The following is a 16566-nucleotide window of genomic DNA, read 5'->3' on the forward strand; positions in this document are numbered from 1 at the left end:
ACAGCTGTGACTTTTTCCAGTTCCCGAGAAATGTTTTGTTTGGTCTGACCAAACGTTAAAAACCCAAATTCATTCAGTTTTCAATTACAACATATTGGGAAAGGCAATTCCTTTTGTACTAGAAGTGAACAGTGAAATAGTTTCCAATAGTTGCAGCTCTATAAGAAAGTAATATAAAATCTGAAAATAACTATTATTTGTTGCATTGGGGATAATTGAATATTGCTGTTACAGTCAGAACCATAACCAGACAACGCTGCACTTGGTGCATTCACTTCAGACACCAATGCAAAGCAAACTTAAGTTGTTGGACTGTTGGTTGAAAAGTTTGACGAATCCTTCGACATCACAAACAAATGTGCAAATTGATTAATTCATGTTCTTCTTAAAGTTAGTCCAGGGGAGGCACTGTTGGATTATCACATGAGCAATGGAGTGACAGTTTAAACCTCTTCAATCTAACCATTGAGAAGATTGCAGAGGGCATTAAACATAACAAAAACGTTTCTTTCCAAAAAACAATTGTTTGCCATTTTGCCCCTTACATGACTTTTATCAGTTTGACATTAGCTGCTGATTTCTAGTGTATACTTACATTATAAAAGGGGTATGTCATCCCAAAGTGACGGCCACAATCTATTTATAATTCATCTTTAACTACATCAACTATCATTCCTTTCAATATGTATTGTCTCAGTAGTCGGCGTTAATTCAGTTCGAGGCATGAAGTGACAAACTGACTTGCAGTGACAGATCTGTGTGTAACATCTTTCAGGAACCAGCAGGGTGTGTGCAGTGACACTGCAGTCTTTACTAATAATTCAAAAATAATAATCTCTTTGACAAACACGCTTATGCTGTGTGCATGGTCACAATGGCTCAACTTGACAGCTACTGTTCCTCAGTTAAAAGCTGAGTATCTGAATCATCCAGTAGACTTCATGCAGAGGTCAAAAGTCGTCACTGCCCTCTCTTCTTCTTGGACCAATTAACTTGATACTATGTCAGTTAATTTACTCAAGTTCTGAATTTAAAGCTGGAGTGTGGAGCTTTTGTCTCCCCTCCTCTAACACTGAGAGTCACTATCATATAGGAGAGAATGGCATATGGAGAATGGCATATGGAGCATGGCGGAAGCAATGATGGAAAATCCTTCGAGGATACTAACCATATGTTCCCAGTTTTAACCTTTAACCCCCCACACACACACACACACACACACCCACACACACACACGCACACACACACTCGTTGACATTATGGGCAGCCGGGCTTGCAATACCCATCTTGTCTCTACCCAGAAATTACAACTATCTTGTAATCAAACCGCTTCTCTCTCCCACCTTTACTTAAATTGTGTGACAGGCAACAGGCTGCTTCACGCCGACTGTAAAAATGAGTCAGTCATTGAAATGTCTCCGCTGCCCCCCAGTGGTGAAGCATCATGCTACACATGTATATACACTACTGGAGTCATCGGCGAGGTGTCCTTCACTGTAAACTGTAAAGACCTTTTATGCCTTAGATCCAATTTGCATTATTCTCCATAATCATCGAAAAGGATGCCCTCTGGGATATTATAGTTTACACTAACCAAAATAATGTGTCAATCTAAAAATAGAAAAAAGCATGAATCTCATTAGCTCTCTTACTTCATTATCATTTCAGGAGGCAGAGCGCTTTGCGTGGCTGAAAGCAGTGATCATAATAAGATAGATTCCTTAATACAGCACGTTTTAAAACAAAGTCACAAAATGCTTTAAAGTTTAAATGGTTAAACCAGGAACTAAAATATTGTAGAACTACAACAATAAAATGTTCTTCTGGTAGTCTTCCTGCCATACACAAATAAATTAAATATATTTGTTCCGTGTCATGTACTGTAAATATTCACATTAATGCCAGTCTAATGTAATCAGTATTTAACCACAACATAAGAAGCACAGTCAGTATCCTCTATCTAAATCCACTTGGACTCATTTCAGTCATGGCTGAAGATATTTTGATGTTGTTCTTTCTGTTTACAGAAAGATTGCATAACTACCTGTCGCCTTAATTCACTCAATCATTTAATTCCATGCTATCATTGTGTTGTCTGCAGACCCGTCCGACTCCACCTCACCTTACCTCAGCCATGGCTGAGAACATCCTGGCTGCCGCCTGCGAGAGCGAATCACGCAACGCAGCAAAGAGGATGCGCCTCGATGCCTATCATGTAAGTGTGTGTGTGTGTGTGTGTGTCTGTGTGCGTGTGTCCGTGCGTGCGTGCGTGTCTGTCGTGTGATTCATATGTGAAAGGAAAAAACATTACTTGATGTTTTGCAGTTGACTAATTCATCTACATAGATGCATAGCACACTGTCTGGCCAGTCCAGTAATGAGCTGTTGATCTGAGAATCACTGTAATACTGAGAGAAAAGTCGTTTCAAATCTGCAGACCTGAGTTGTAGTGAAACAAACAGAGTTAATTATCAGTGGGTGACGCCAAAGAATTGCAGTTAATTCAATTCAATTCAGTTTATTTGTATAGCCCAATTTCACAAATTACAAATTTGTCTCGGAGTGCTTTACAATCTGTACACATAGACATCCCTGCCCCAAAACCTCACATCGGACCAGGAAAAACTCCCAAATAACCCTTCAGGGGGGAAAAAAAGGGAAGAAACCTGCAGGAGAGCAACAGAGGAGGATCCCTCTCCTAGGATGGACAGATGCAATAGATGTAATGTGTACAGAAGGACAGATTTAGAGTTAAAATACATTCAATGAATATGACAGAGTGTATGAATAGTTCATAGTAGGCATATTCCACGATAGAGACCTCCACGATCCATCAGGCAGATGGCGGTGGGGAGGAGGTGGCGGAGTCTCAACAGGACAGTGGCGTAGTCATGAGCAGGAATTCCACGACCCAGACGATCCATCAGGCAGATAGGATCTATGCCGTCTCATAGGGTCCGATGACCCCATGAGACGTAAAGTCAAAAGGACTTCGGGAGAAAGCAGAGTTAGTAACGTGTGATTGAGAGATGAAAATTCATCCTTAAGGAGAGAAAAAAGGAGATAGGTACTCAGTGCATCCTAAAACGTCCCCGGCAGCTATAAGCCTATAGCAGCATATCAAGGGGCTGGACCAGGGCAAACCTGATTCAGCCCTAACTATAAGCTCTGTCAAGAGGAAGGTCTTAAGTCTACTCTTAACGAGGTGACTGTGTCTGCCTCCCGGACTGAAATTGGAAGCTGGTTCCATAAAGGAGCTTGATAACTAAAGGCTCTGGCTCCCATTCTACTTTTTAAGACTCTAGGAACTACAAGTAGTCCCGCATTTAGTGAGCGTAGCTCTCTAGTGGGGCAATATGGTACGACAAGCTCCTTAAGATATGATGGAGCATCACCAATCAAGGCTTTGTAGGTTAAGAGAAGAATTTTAAAGTGATTCTTGATTTTACTGGGAGCCAGTGCAGAGCAGCTAGTGCAGGAGTGATGTGATCTCTTTTCTTAGTTTTAGTGAGAACACGAGCTGCAGCATTCTGGATCAACTGGAGGGACCTAAGAGATTTATTAGAGCAGCCTGCTAATAAGGAGTTGCAGTAATCCAGTCTCGAAATGTAACGCGTGAACCAATTTTCTGCATCTTTTGAGACAAGATGTGCCTGATTTTTGAAATATTACGTAGATTAAAGAATGCAGTCCTTGAGATTTGCTTTACGTGGGAGTTAAAGGACAAGTCCCGATCAAAGATAACGCCAAGATTCTTTACAGGGTGTTGGATGCCAGGGCAATGCCGTCTACAGAATCCACATCACCAGATAATTGATCTCTGAGGTGCTCAGGGCCGAGTAAAATTACTTCGGTTTTGTCTGAGTTTAACATCAAGAAGTTGCAGGTCATTCCATGTTTTTATGTCTTTAAGACATGCTTGAATTTTACAGAGTTGGTTGCTCTCCTCTGGTTTTATCGATAAATATAGTTGAGTGTCATCTGCATAACAATGAAAGTTTATGGAGTGTTTCCTGATAATATTGCCCAAAGGAAGCATGTATAAGGTAAATAAAATTGGTCCAAGCACAGAACCTTGTGGAACTCCGTGATTAACGTTGGTGGTTATCGAGGCGTCATCGTTTACAAATACAAACTGAGATCGATCTGATAAATAGGATTTAAACCAAATTAGTGCCGTGCCTGAAATGCCAATCGACTGCTCCAGTCTCTGTAACAGGATGTCATGGTCAATGGTGTCGAATGCAGCACTAAGGTCTAACAAGACCAGGACAGAGAGGAGTCCTTTATCTGCTGCCATTAAGAGGTCATTTGTAATTTTCACCAGTGCCGTCTCGGTGCTGTGGTGTTTTCTAAATCCTGATTGAAATTTCTCAAATAAACTATTATGATGTAGAAAGTCGCACAACTGATTTGCGACCACTTTCTCAAGGATCTTGGAGAGGAAGGGAGGTTAGAGATCGGTCTGTAGTTAGCCAATACCTCTGGATCCAGAGTGGGCTTCTTCAGGAGAGGTTTAATAACAGCCACCTTGAAGGAGTGTGGTACGTGGCCTGTTAGCAGAGACACATTGATAATATCTAATAGAGAGCCACCAATTAAAGGCAAATCGTCTTTAAGCAGCCTCGTCGGGATGGGGTCCAAGAGACAGGTAGACGTGTTCAAGTAGAAACCGTTGAAAATAATTGGTCACGGTTGATAGGAGAAAATCCTCAAATATACACCAGGGCATACAGCGGTTTCCAAGGCCATTCCACTTGAGGACAGATTGGCACTGGTTATGGGCAGAGATTATTAATCTTGTCCCTAATAGTTAAAATCTTTTCATTAAAGAAGTTCATAAAGTCATTACCACTAAGGTTTATAGGAATGCTCGGCTCCACAGAGCTGTGACTCTCTGTCAGCCTGGCTACAGTGCTGAAGAGAAACCTGGGGTTGTTTTATTTTTCTATTATTGATGAGTAATAGGCTGCTCTGGCATTACGGAGGGCCTTCTTATATGTTTTAAGACTATCTCGCCAAACTAAGCGGGATTCTTCGAGATTAGTTGAACGCCATATGCGTTCAAGCTTTCGTGACGCTTGCTTCAGTTTGCGGGTCTGAGGGTTATACCAGGAGCAAACCTCCTCTTCCTCACTGTCTTCTTCTTCAGAGGGCTATCGAGTCCAGTGTCATTCTCAGAGAGCCTATGGCACTGTCAACAAGATGATCAATCTGGGACGGACTAAAGTTAGACCAGGAGTCCTCTGTTATATTGAGACGTGGTATCGAATCAAATACAGAAGGAATCGCTTCTTTAAATTTAGCTACAGCACTATCAGTTAGACATCTAGTGTAGAAACTTTTGACTAACGGAGTACACTCCGTAGTATAAATTCAAAAGTTATGAGGTTGTGGTCTGACAGAAGAGGATTCTGTGGGAAGACGTTCAAATGCTCAATGTCAACGCCATAAGTAAGAACAAGATCAAGCGTGTGGCCAAAGCTGTGAGTGGGTTTCTGTACTCTCTGACAGAAGCCAATCGAGTCCAACAAGGAGATGAATGCAGCACTAAGGCAATCATTATCAACATCCACATGGATATTAAAATCTCCAACAATAATAACTTTATCGGTTTTAAGAACCAAACTTGATATAAATTCTGAGAATTCAGATATAAACTCTGAATATGGACCTGGTGGCGGTACAGAATCACAAATCGAATTGGCTGTAGTGTTTTCCAGGTTGGATGTGAAAGACTAAGAACAAGGCTTTCAAATGAGGTGTAGTGTAATTTTGGTTGAGGATTAATTAATAGGCTCGATTCAAAGATGGCTGCTACTCCACCTCCTCGACCGGTGCCTCGAGGAATGTGAGTATTAATATGACTTGGAGGAGTCGATTCATTCAGGCAGACATATTCTTCATGGCTCAGCCAGGTTTCAGTTAGGCAACATAAATCAATGTGATTATCTGATATTAAATCATTCAGTAACACAGCTTTAGATGACAGAGATCGAATATTTAGGAGACCACATTTAATAGACCTATTTTGTTGCACTGCTGAAATAATTGTGTTAACTTGTATAAGGTTATTGTGTACGACTCCTCTTCTGCTTACTTTTGATTTATTTAATTGAAGTGGCCGTGGGACAGACACAGTCTCTACTCTAAAGTCAAGGGTGGGTAACTGCTCGAATGGAAGAGCAGAGAAGGGTGTTAAACTACAACTCTGCTCCCGGTTCCTGATCTGAACCCTGGGTTGTCATAGATTAAGTCCGGTGATCAACTTGGTCATATTCGCAGAAATGAGACGCGCTCCGTCCAACGTGGGATGAATGCCGTCTCTCCTCATCAGATCAGGTTTTCCCCAGAAAGTCTTCCAGTTGTCTACGTAGCCCACATTATTCGCTGGGCACCACCTCGACAGCCAGCGGTTAATTGCAGTTAATAGCATTGCTAGTTTGAATCTCAGAGACAAAGGTAACAGTATGATACTAACCACCAAACACAATCCAGCCACACTGTCACACAGGCACTTGCATAGACATTTTGGAGGGCAGGTGCTCAAACCAAAAAAAAGGGCACCCATCGTCAAAAATGTTTAGTGACAGAGTTGAAGCATAAGCAGCATTACACGAGTGAAGCTGTCCTCGACCTGCATTTCCTCTGGGCAGGATTAGACAGTTAGCTTACATTTTCTTTATGAATAAAGATTAATTATGATATGGCAACGACAGTACAGGTGTTCTGATTGGCTAATGGGTCGTCATGCCAGCCACGTATTGCCCTCCTCGCCGGTCTGATACGGATCCGTATTGCCCTCTGACCTCATTTTCAAAATGAGCTATATTGATAGACATCAACAACCAAGAGGAAATTCGGAAGCAGCGAAAAATTCGTTATTGAAAGTGATGAAGACGAGAAACTATAGTTTGAATCACTTGTGTTGTTACTTTAACTGTAAATTAAAACTATTTTAGCTGAGCCGTGTTTTCTGTTTTCTACAAGATTGATCTAAGACTGGAACAGACCAAACAAAGAGATACATTTAGATCCTTTACGGGGGGCGCGGGGGATCGTGAGGGCGGAGCATGTCGGGGCGAAATTCTCCCAAGAACTCAAATAAATGCCCCGTCAGATATCAAAACACATTTGGGGGGAATTGATGACAGAGAGAGTCATTTTTATTCTTTAATACTGATGAATGAAGTAAAAAAAGTGTCTCCAGCAGAAAGGGCACTTTTCTCATTCAGGGCAAAAGGGCTGGTGCTTGAGCACCACGAGGGCTCTATCTGTGCACGAGCCTGCTGTCAGATATATGTGACCCAGTACATTATTAAGTTATTATGCCACTTCATAAATACTTGTTTATTATATATGTGTACACAAAAAGAGGATTTACTCAATCACATCAATGATCACTATCTCACTAGAGGGGCACTTGGAGAGCGCTTACCTCAGCCAAGGCCGTTTCCATAACTGAAACACAATTTGTAATGTTTTCCATTTTGGCCGATACTCAACAGTTCCACAAAATTTCGTGAAAATTGGGCCATTATTTTTACCGAAATCCTGTTGACAAACCAACCAAACCCCAAAACGTAACCTCCTTGGCCTGGTAAATATATAATCCCATCCTAATATTTGATAGAAAAGTGGGTTTAAGATATGGGCCACCAGGTCACTGTTGGAGACATTTGTATTTCTTTGGGCCACAAAGAAAGAGGGCGTGTTTTTCTCTAGAGCTAACACAGATACATTACACGGTTTTTGTCAACAGTTAATGTTAAAAGTAGCGAAAAGCTGGTGGGAAACTTTAGACATGCTCATATACAGATTTGCAATATTTAAATTCTTATGCTGCAGGTTTCTTTTAGAAAAGTAGGCACATTTCCCTGAGTTGCAATGTAATCCACCCTGTACAGCATTTTGAAAAGAAGAGCCTCTCTTGTCCTGTTCCCTCTTCCAGGACGAGCAGATCTCTCTGGACAAGCCGTCCGGTGGTGAAGGGGGTCTGAGGGAACCGGCGTCCTTGGCTCACTCCGCCTACTCCTTGGCCGCATCCGCCTTCTCCTCCCAGGACTCCCAGCTCTACATCAACGGAGCTGGCCTTAGCTATGGTTACCGTGGATTCCCCGGCCTGGGCACTGCCATGCAAAACCCCGTTTCCCTGACGACCGGCGCTGCTGCTCAGAGCAACGGTGAGATTGGGAGTGTGGTCCAGGAGGCGAGGAGCTTTAAGCAGACAGAGAGGAGATAGACTTCCTAGTTCGAAGGATACATTTAAAAAAGGAAAGCGTAAGTAGGCAGTGAGGAGGGAGAGAGACGTGAGAGTGATCAAATAAGCTTGAACTAGGAGGATGTGGAGGATGTGGAGAAGCAAAAGAAAAGAGAGCAGTGAAAGGAGAGCAGTGAAAGGAGACAGAGAGGAGATAGACTTCCTAGTTAGAAGGATACATTTAAATGGCAGTGGAGCAGCTAATGATGTATGTCAGCCTTGATAAAGCTTAGGCAGATTATTTTTGACTAATTGGGTAAAAATTCCATAATAACCTTTCCGCAAATTGTAATTCAAGTGTCTGAGATAAAACGTCTGCTTCTTCTCTTGGCTGTGTTTTAGGGTTTCATAAAATCTAATCTGTGAAGGAGACTTTGGCCAATCAGATCAAGATCAATACTACTACCTCCCGTAGCTTTAAAGGTGCAATATATTGGATAAAGAATATAATATCAAACAGGTATTGTCATAGTAAAGATATTGTAGATCAATGTCTATCTGAGCTGAGAATGAAGTTGCTCTCCCTCTGTGTGTGTCGTAATCTGAGCTCCTCCGTTACTTCCTGATACTTCATGAGTTGTAGAAATTGGTAAAATATATTTTCAGTTTAAAGAGTAATTTACAGGCTGTGTTAAGGAGTGTTTCACTGTCTCTTTTATTAACTGTGAGAGAGAGAGGGAGTGCTGGTGTGGATGATGATGTGGTGAGACGCAGGTTTGCAGTGGAAAAGGCTTTGCTAGATGTGTGTGACTGGAGCTTCCATGATCACAGTATTTAGTTCTTTGCTCTCGGCACCTTGGAGCTTAAGCTCACGGTTTAATGGCAGCCACACTGATGAAAGACATAGTATTCCAGTAGTTCTCTCTCATTTTGAACTGACTGATCGTTTGCCTATCTCCTTCCCTTAATTTCATCTTTTAATTGACTCCTCCCTCTGTCCTTTTATCCATTCACCAATCCCTCCCTCCTCTTCTTCATCACCCTCCTCTCTCCATCCACCTTCAGGCCCCACAGACCTCAGCATGAAATCTCTCTCCTCTGCCAACATCAGTAACTCCACCTCCTCAGCCTCCACCAACAACAGCCTGGGTGGGCGGGGCAGCGGAGGTGGAGGAGGGGGCGGGGCATCGACACAGCTCAGCCAACCGGAGATCACAGCCGTGCGTCAGCTGATTGCCGGCTACAGGGAGTCAGCCGCCTTCCTGCTGCGCTCGGCAGACGAGTTGGAGAACCTCATCCTGCAGCAGAACTGATTCAGGGGGAACATGGGAGAACACACACACACACGAACACACACACATTTCCCATTATGTTTGTTTTGTGTCCGTCTGCGTCCCATGTCTCTCCTAAACGAAGCAGAATCCCCAGACCTCTCGTTTTTGCGGTTCCCTCCTTCAGAACCTGTGGGCACTATTTATTTTCTTGAGGAAAAATGTGGGAAACTGGGATAGAGGGAGGAAAACCAATCCCACCCCCCATCCCCAAAACAATCCCCCACAACCTCAAGCCATCGATTCCATTGATTCTGCCTGAGAAAAAGAACAAATTAGAAAAAAGGAGCATTTGGTCTCTGAAGGAATATCTTCCTCACCTCTCTGGAAGCACCTCACAATCAGCACTACACTCTGAGCAAAGGAGAGTGGAGGAGAGAAAGAGAGGAGGAGGAGGATAAAAGAGGAGTGTAGCTTGGACGAAGAGTGACTGTAAGGCTGTTGATTCTGCGGCTGTGGCTTCAGAAGAAAAAGACTTTGCCTCGTTGTGGATGGAGAAGCCAACGGCATCGATCATAACAATTAAAAAAATAATCAATATTGACTCCCTGAATTCGTACTACTGAAGCTTATTGTAATATGGCGAGTGTTTTTTATTTTATTTTATTGAAGTTTTTTATTTTTTTGGAGTCCAGTGAGCATTTTTTTGTTTATTGTTGTTTTTGTTTTGTACTCTTCCCAAGTGACTGAAAGAAAGCAAAGCGGTTTGACTTATCTTGACGGATAGCACTAAATATGGAAAAGACTTTGAGACCGAAGGGGCGACAGGATGGAAACTGGAAAAGAAAAAAAGTTAATGTTTTGTTGAAAAAAAGAAGAAAACGGAGGAGAGAAACTTGTTATGCTCGCTTGTATATAAGCTCTCTTTTGTCCTATAGCACTTTTTCCTCACCTGAAACCTCACCCTAAACTCCCCATCCTCCTCACCCCGTCTACCCAGGGAGGAACTTGCTATTTATGCATCCAAAACGCCATGTGGACGACCAGGAAATACCTCAGATCAGACCTGCCAATTCCATTTTCATTCGTCACACACACATACACAAACGGATATACACACACACACTCTGCAAATGAATGGTAACATTCCCACCAGAAGCCAGTAGACTTCTACTTTACCACCTGATGTCTTCACGGATTATATATTTTGGGGCGAGAATCAAACTATATTGCACAAAAGACCTGCAATATCGAAAAACTATGAAGCATTTCAAGAACTGATGTAAAGAAACACTGAAATCGTTGAACTTTATTCTTTTCACCTGTGCAGGTTCATTTGTGTGCTGCTGTAAATAATCAGTTCATCTTGAAAACTTGAGAAGAATCAGAGTTGGCAGGTGTGTGTTACTCCGGGAGGTGATTTACTCCTTAAAGGGGAGGGGGGGGAGGGGTTTTCTTAAATGTAAGGGGGGTTCAATGTTGACCACTGGTGGCAATCGGACCTCCCGCTTCTACTTTCTTTTTTTCTTTTTTACAAATGTAGATGTAACGCCAACGAAAACCTCAGCATCATTCTGTTTAAAACTCCTCACCTCCCTCGCTACTTCTTCTTCTTCTTCTTCTGCTTCTTCTTCTTCTCTCCATTGGACCTACTCTTCACCTCTTCTTCGTGGACCTAAACACTTCCTCCTCCCCTCCCTGGTCTACTCCAGGTTTCAGAGGAAGAGGAGGACTGCTCTGTCTTACTGTGTGTGTCTGTTAAACTTGGAGATGGCCATTGTTATTATTATTATGATTATAAAGATGAACTTTCATGTTGCTGCTGCTATACAAAAAATGGACCTTCTGCCATAGACCTGAAACCTCAACAAAGCCGGGCGTTAGCTAGCCGCAGTGCCCCGTGAAAACTCGACCGACCTCCTGCGACCTTGACTGCAACTCGATCACAACAAAGCAAAAGGAACACAAAGACTCACAGGAGGACTTGGTGAAAACACTCCTACCTTCATCCGCTCCCCGTCCTGTCTCTCAGACTGGTTGGTTGGTTTCTTTGCTTTTGCTTCATAGGGCTTGATTCATGATGTGTTTTGTGACTGTCTGACTGTGAATACTTCAGAACTTGTTTCTTTCAGTTTATTCCCATATGTTCTCCCTCTGGAGGAAACAGGAAGGGATGTTCTCATGGAGCCTTGCACCTTCACTGTGGTACTCTATATCAGGCCAACGATGACACACTTAGAGCACTCAATGGACAACATGGTCCAGTTTGTAAGACTGATTTGTTTTATGATGGATGAATATTAATTTGATTCCCAAGGAAAGAGAGATGAGGTGTCACTGAATTTCTGCAGATACCTTTTAAAAGAGAAAGTAAATCCTTCATCTTATGGCATTTAGCTATGTTGATATTACACCTTATGAAGGTTGTTTTTGTTGCAAGAGCTGAACATTATATGTTTATAATATTCCAGTGGACCTGTTGACCTGCTTAGAGTTCAGCCACAGCCTCTTTGTTAAGGGAAAAGTTTTACATTTGGGGAAAATGCTTATTTGCTTTCTTCTTTTGAGTTTGATGAGAGATTGATACCACCTTCTCATGTGAACGTTAAATTTGAAGCCCGAGCAGTTGATTAACTTAGCTTAGCATAACGAGTGGAAACTGAGGGAAACGGTGAGTCTATCTCTGTAAAAATATTGAGACATTCCACCTACTAGCAGCCATAAAGCTTACTGATTAACACCTTATTTCTCTTTTTAATTCTCAAAAATAAAAAATAGATTTACGGGACTATTTTTTAGCTATGAGGAGTGACTTCCTGGAGTGACTTTGATGTTGTTGACCCCCCCACACCCATAAAACTACAACTATTAATTGTACTGACATGTTTTAGGAATTAAACAAGCAATATATAATGTCTTAATTAGTCAGATGTTACATTCGGACACGGCCAGGCTAGCCGTTTCCCTCTGTTTCCAGTCTATGTGCTGAGCTAAGCTAACCGTCTCCTGGCTCCAGCTATACGTGCCGTACAGACATGAGCGAGGAAACAATCTTTTCTCTGCAGCAAAGCAAAACGTGAAGCTCTTTCTTTTCAGAGTTGTGACATCGTGAGGAGCAACTCTTGTTTTTGTTCACCACTACTTAGTGTTGTCTCTTGGTAGCCTACAGTTGCTAACAAAAAAGCCAAATTGATTTGAGTTGCTCAAAGCTTCTGGTTTTATCCATTAACACCTGAAAATGAACAGAGAGACAAACGTGACTTCTATCCTCCCGAGGCTGTGCTCTGTGTTCTCTGCTCCTACTGTGTTTTCTTCTCAGTTCGACTGTCATGTCACCCAGATTTGTTCTTTTTTTTCTTTTTGCACACCGAGCGATGTCATCCGTGATTTGAAGGGGGGAAGTTCTCTGTACATGCATGTTTGCCAGCCCCCCCCCCCTGACCCCCCCCCCCTCGACTTGCACTGCTGGAGTCAGACGAGACCGTGAAAGAGATGTGGTGTGTGTTTTTTTGCACTGCAGTTGATAATCATAGCATTGCACTGGTGATGGTTTGTGGCGGCGGCGGTCAGACGGTGAAGTGTGTATCACATGCACCTGATGACGAGCGCTGCCGGGCCGCAGAGCGGAGGACATCACAAACACAAAACCTACATCCAAACTTTCAATGATTTACATGTGCGTGCAATGTCAGAACCACCACGTCAATTTCAGATTAGTTTGAAATGTTTAAAATGTAAATTATTTAATTTATGACAGATTAGATGTTGTTTTTTGTTTTGTGTTTTTTTCACAAAACTGGTATCTTTTGTTTAAAGTGTACTGATCTCTAAAGGACACGAGAGAAATATGCACACAAAAAAGACCCAATTTGACACGGTGGAGAGAATGAAGCAAAGATGATGTCCACAACCTTTAACCCGTGACTTTTTACAAGTGAAGTCACATTTAACAAGAAGAATTTAAAAAATATGCCTTTTGAAATATAGGAAATCCCACAATATCACATATGAGATTCACTGAGGTACAATCAATTTTTCCTCAAATTTCCACCACATTTTTTGTCTTTATTCAATTAAATAACGGAGGGCCGATTACACATTTAGTTTGAGTGGGCTGCGATCGCCTTCTTTAACCCCAACAGGAGACCGTGTTGATGACACCAGTCCTTCTGTCCTCCTGATTCATCCTTTCTGTGCTCTCAGATACTGCCAGTGTTATCGGTTGAGTCTTTAAGAGTTACATTATCGGAGAGATTCGGCACTTTTGGGACACTTAAATTGATTTTTACTTTACTTATTTCTCTTTTAGTCTGTTTTAAGTTTATTTGGTTTGGAAATACTGAATCGTCATCAGTTGTTTTGTCAAAACTCTCTTGTTTGACTGCGAGAGGAAATGTTTGACGTCAGCATCACAAACGGTTGATTCAACTGACAAAGAACCTGATGAACCTGGACCACAAGCAAAAAGGACATTTGTGAAATTATACTGCAAATCATATACAACATGTATACATGTGACATTTTCAATATTAATTTGACTTAAATCTTAATTGCAATACCAACATTATTTTCTGTTACGGCAACCAGAAGCAGATGCCTGGCAACCGCTTTTAGAAGTGTTGAGCCCTGATGATTGTAGATTTATCATCTACAGTAAGGAACAGAGCCACAGTTGGAGTTTAATAATCAACACAATTTACACCAACAGTCCTTGTTAGTCAGTCGGGAGACGTTTTCATCCCGTTCATCCTGTTTCTTGGAACCTAACATATGTCTAAATGATCTAATGAAGTTGGATAAAAGGTTTAGTCTCCCTGTTGTGAAATGCTGTGTAAACAATGATGAAGCTGTGCCTCCAGCTCCCTCCTCCTTGCAGTTTGATGAAGATACTGTCAGCGAAAACTTCCTCCGGGAAAAGCTGCTTATTTTAAATAGCATCTGGGATTTTTTTTATAGGAAAAAGTCATTTTTACCAATCACAACTGAACCACGGAGATCTTCCCAAAAAGAAACGAGACAAAGTGCCCGAGGTGAATTCTTGGTCAGGTTGTAACCAACACTGCTTCCCTGACTTTAGACTATTTGAAGTGATAATCAAGCGGTGGACATTTGGGATTTTTACATCATTAGCTGTGTCAAAGGTCTCCATCAGCCTCAGAAAAGATGTTCTTAAGGTTTTCTACGAGTACCAGTTTACTTCAAAGCCAGACAGCTGCAGAACAGCACCACAGACAAACGCTAAAAAAATAAGGAAAGAAAAGGCAAATGACAATCTTTAGAAAGGTGTAATTTGCTCATTGTGTGTCTGTCTGCTGTATCCAGTGGGGCGGACTGGGAGATGAACTGTTAACCGTAATCAGAGCATTCATACTCCACAACTCCTCTTGTTGTTTACTTCAATGGCTGACACTTTTCTATTTTTTTTGTATTACACAATTATTATTATCAATTCTTTTTAATATTATTTTATACATATATTTTGTAGTGCAAGTAAAGTGGTCTTTTATGAAAAGAGATTTTGTACAATATTCCAACAACTTCACTTCTGTAAGCCTATACTGGACATTCCAAACATGGATGTCAACCAACACGGGACCTGACCGCCATCACCACAAACAATTATATTTCTGCTTACAAGTCTTTTCTGCAACAGCTTTATGAAAGATTTAATAATTCCAGTTCCATGTTGACCTTTACTGCACTCCTCAGTGAGTGTAATGTCCCTTAAAGATTATGTTTACACATCGACGTGGTTTAAAGATTGCGATCCGTCATTGATCTTCCCGTAAAAAGGACAACATCTTCGTAGGCCTGAGAAGGGGCTTTAAAAGGTCACAGCGACTGCCTGACCTCTCAGACTTCCCATCGAAGCTCCAGCGGACAAAGAGCAGCTAAGAAGAGAATACATTTCACCTTTCTTGCATCAGCACTGCATTTAAGGCCCAAGTTGCTGATATGCTGTGATATTACACTTCTGTAAAACCTGCAGCTTGTTGACTGTGAGCTTTGAATCTCCAGGGGGAAACAGTGAAGGCTGAAGACAAGTTGAGGGCCTAAAAACTAGCTTGTCTTTTCAAGTGGGGCTTTGAAATGAAGTTGTTTGACTCAAACTGACCAGAAGATAGTTGACCACAAAGAAGCTTCTTTTGTTCGAGAGTTATAGGCTGCCTATCAATTACTTTTATTTTTTTAAACATTTCAACCAATTCTCGGAAGCTGATCTCTTTACGAAAAGACGATGACTTTAATCTCAAACTACTGTGACTGAGCTCAGGAATCCCACTTCCCCCATGCAGTGCAAAAGTGTTTGACTAGACTGTTACTTTATATTGTATCCATTTAACTGTTTGGTTTCATTTACTTCGATTCCTTCTCCTGACATGGTGTAAATCTTGAAAGGAGGGGGAATATGCTTATTCGCACATACTTGCCGAGTATTAGATAAGAAGAACAATAATTGACCATCTCATCTAAATTTAGAAGAAAGCAAATGTGCACATTTCCGACAATGTCAAATTATTCTTTTAAAAGAAATATAACCTCACTATTCAGCTAAGGCAGCAACATCTTTTTTTTACGTTTCAGATTAGTGGATCATGGTTTTGGACAATGCTGACTCAGAGTTTTAAAAGTCATTGAGAGGATCCAAAAGAGCTGCAGGGAAGCTTTTAGATTCAAACCTGAAACCACCAGCTGAGCTGTGGAGCCGGTCAGGTCCCTAAAGTTCACACACAGTTCTTGAGCCAGTTTGGTCAGATCTATAGCTCAACACACACATATTTTAAAAAGTAAATGAATGGAGTAAAAGTAATGGACCTTTTTATTATTATATATATATATATAATGTTCTCCATGCTGTTCTCCATGCACTGATATATATATATATATCAGTGCATGGAGAACAGCACCTGTCAATATTTAAAAAATGGCTTTCTAAGCCGTTTTGTTTTACTGTTTTTCTTTTCTGTTCCTTTTCAGTGGTGCATTAAATTGCTTATTTTTTTATTTTTGAAAGATATTTGATTTGTTTCTCTTTCTGTCTTCACCTGACTTTACACTGGACTCTTGATTGTCTTGATTTCCTCTGCCGGGGCT

At 41.5% G+C, this 16566-nt stretch overlaps 1 protein-coding gene across 1 annotated transcript in view; it reads left to right on the forward strand.

The window, feature by feature from the left end:
* The window catches only part of LOC130199731 (nucleolar protein 4-like), a 152850-nt gene extending 139976 nt beyond the window's left edge, over nt 1–12874 (forward strand). Inside the window, exons 9-11 of the mRNA XM_056423459.1 lie at nt 2102–2215; nt 7952–8183; nt 9266–12874. Of these exons, the coding sequence (XP_056279434.1) occupies nt 2102–2215; nt 7952–8183; nt 9266–9513 (594 nt within the window). The 3' untranslated portion in view covers nt 9514–12874. The remainder of the gene's footprint in view (nt 1–2101; nt 2216–7951; nt 8184–9265) is intronic.
* The last annotated feature ends 3692 nt before the right edge of the window (nt 12875–16566 follow it).

Source organism: Pseudoliparis swirei, chromosome 9 (assembly GCF_029220125.1).
Source record: "Pseudoliparis swirei isolate HS2019 ecotype Mariana Trench chromosome 9, NWPU_hadal_v1, whole genome shotgun sequence".
In the NCBI taxonomy this organism is placed as follows: Eukaryota; Metazoa; Chordata; class Actinopteri; order Perciformes; family Liparidae; genus Pseudoliparis; species Pseudoliparis swirei.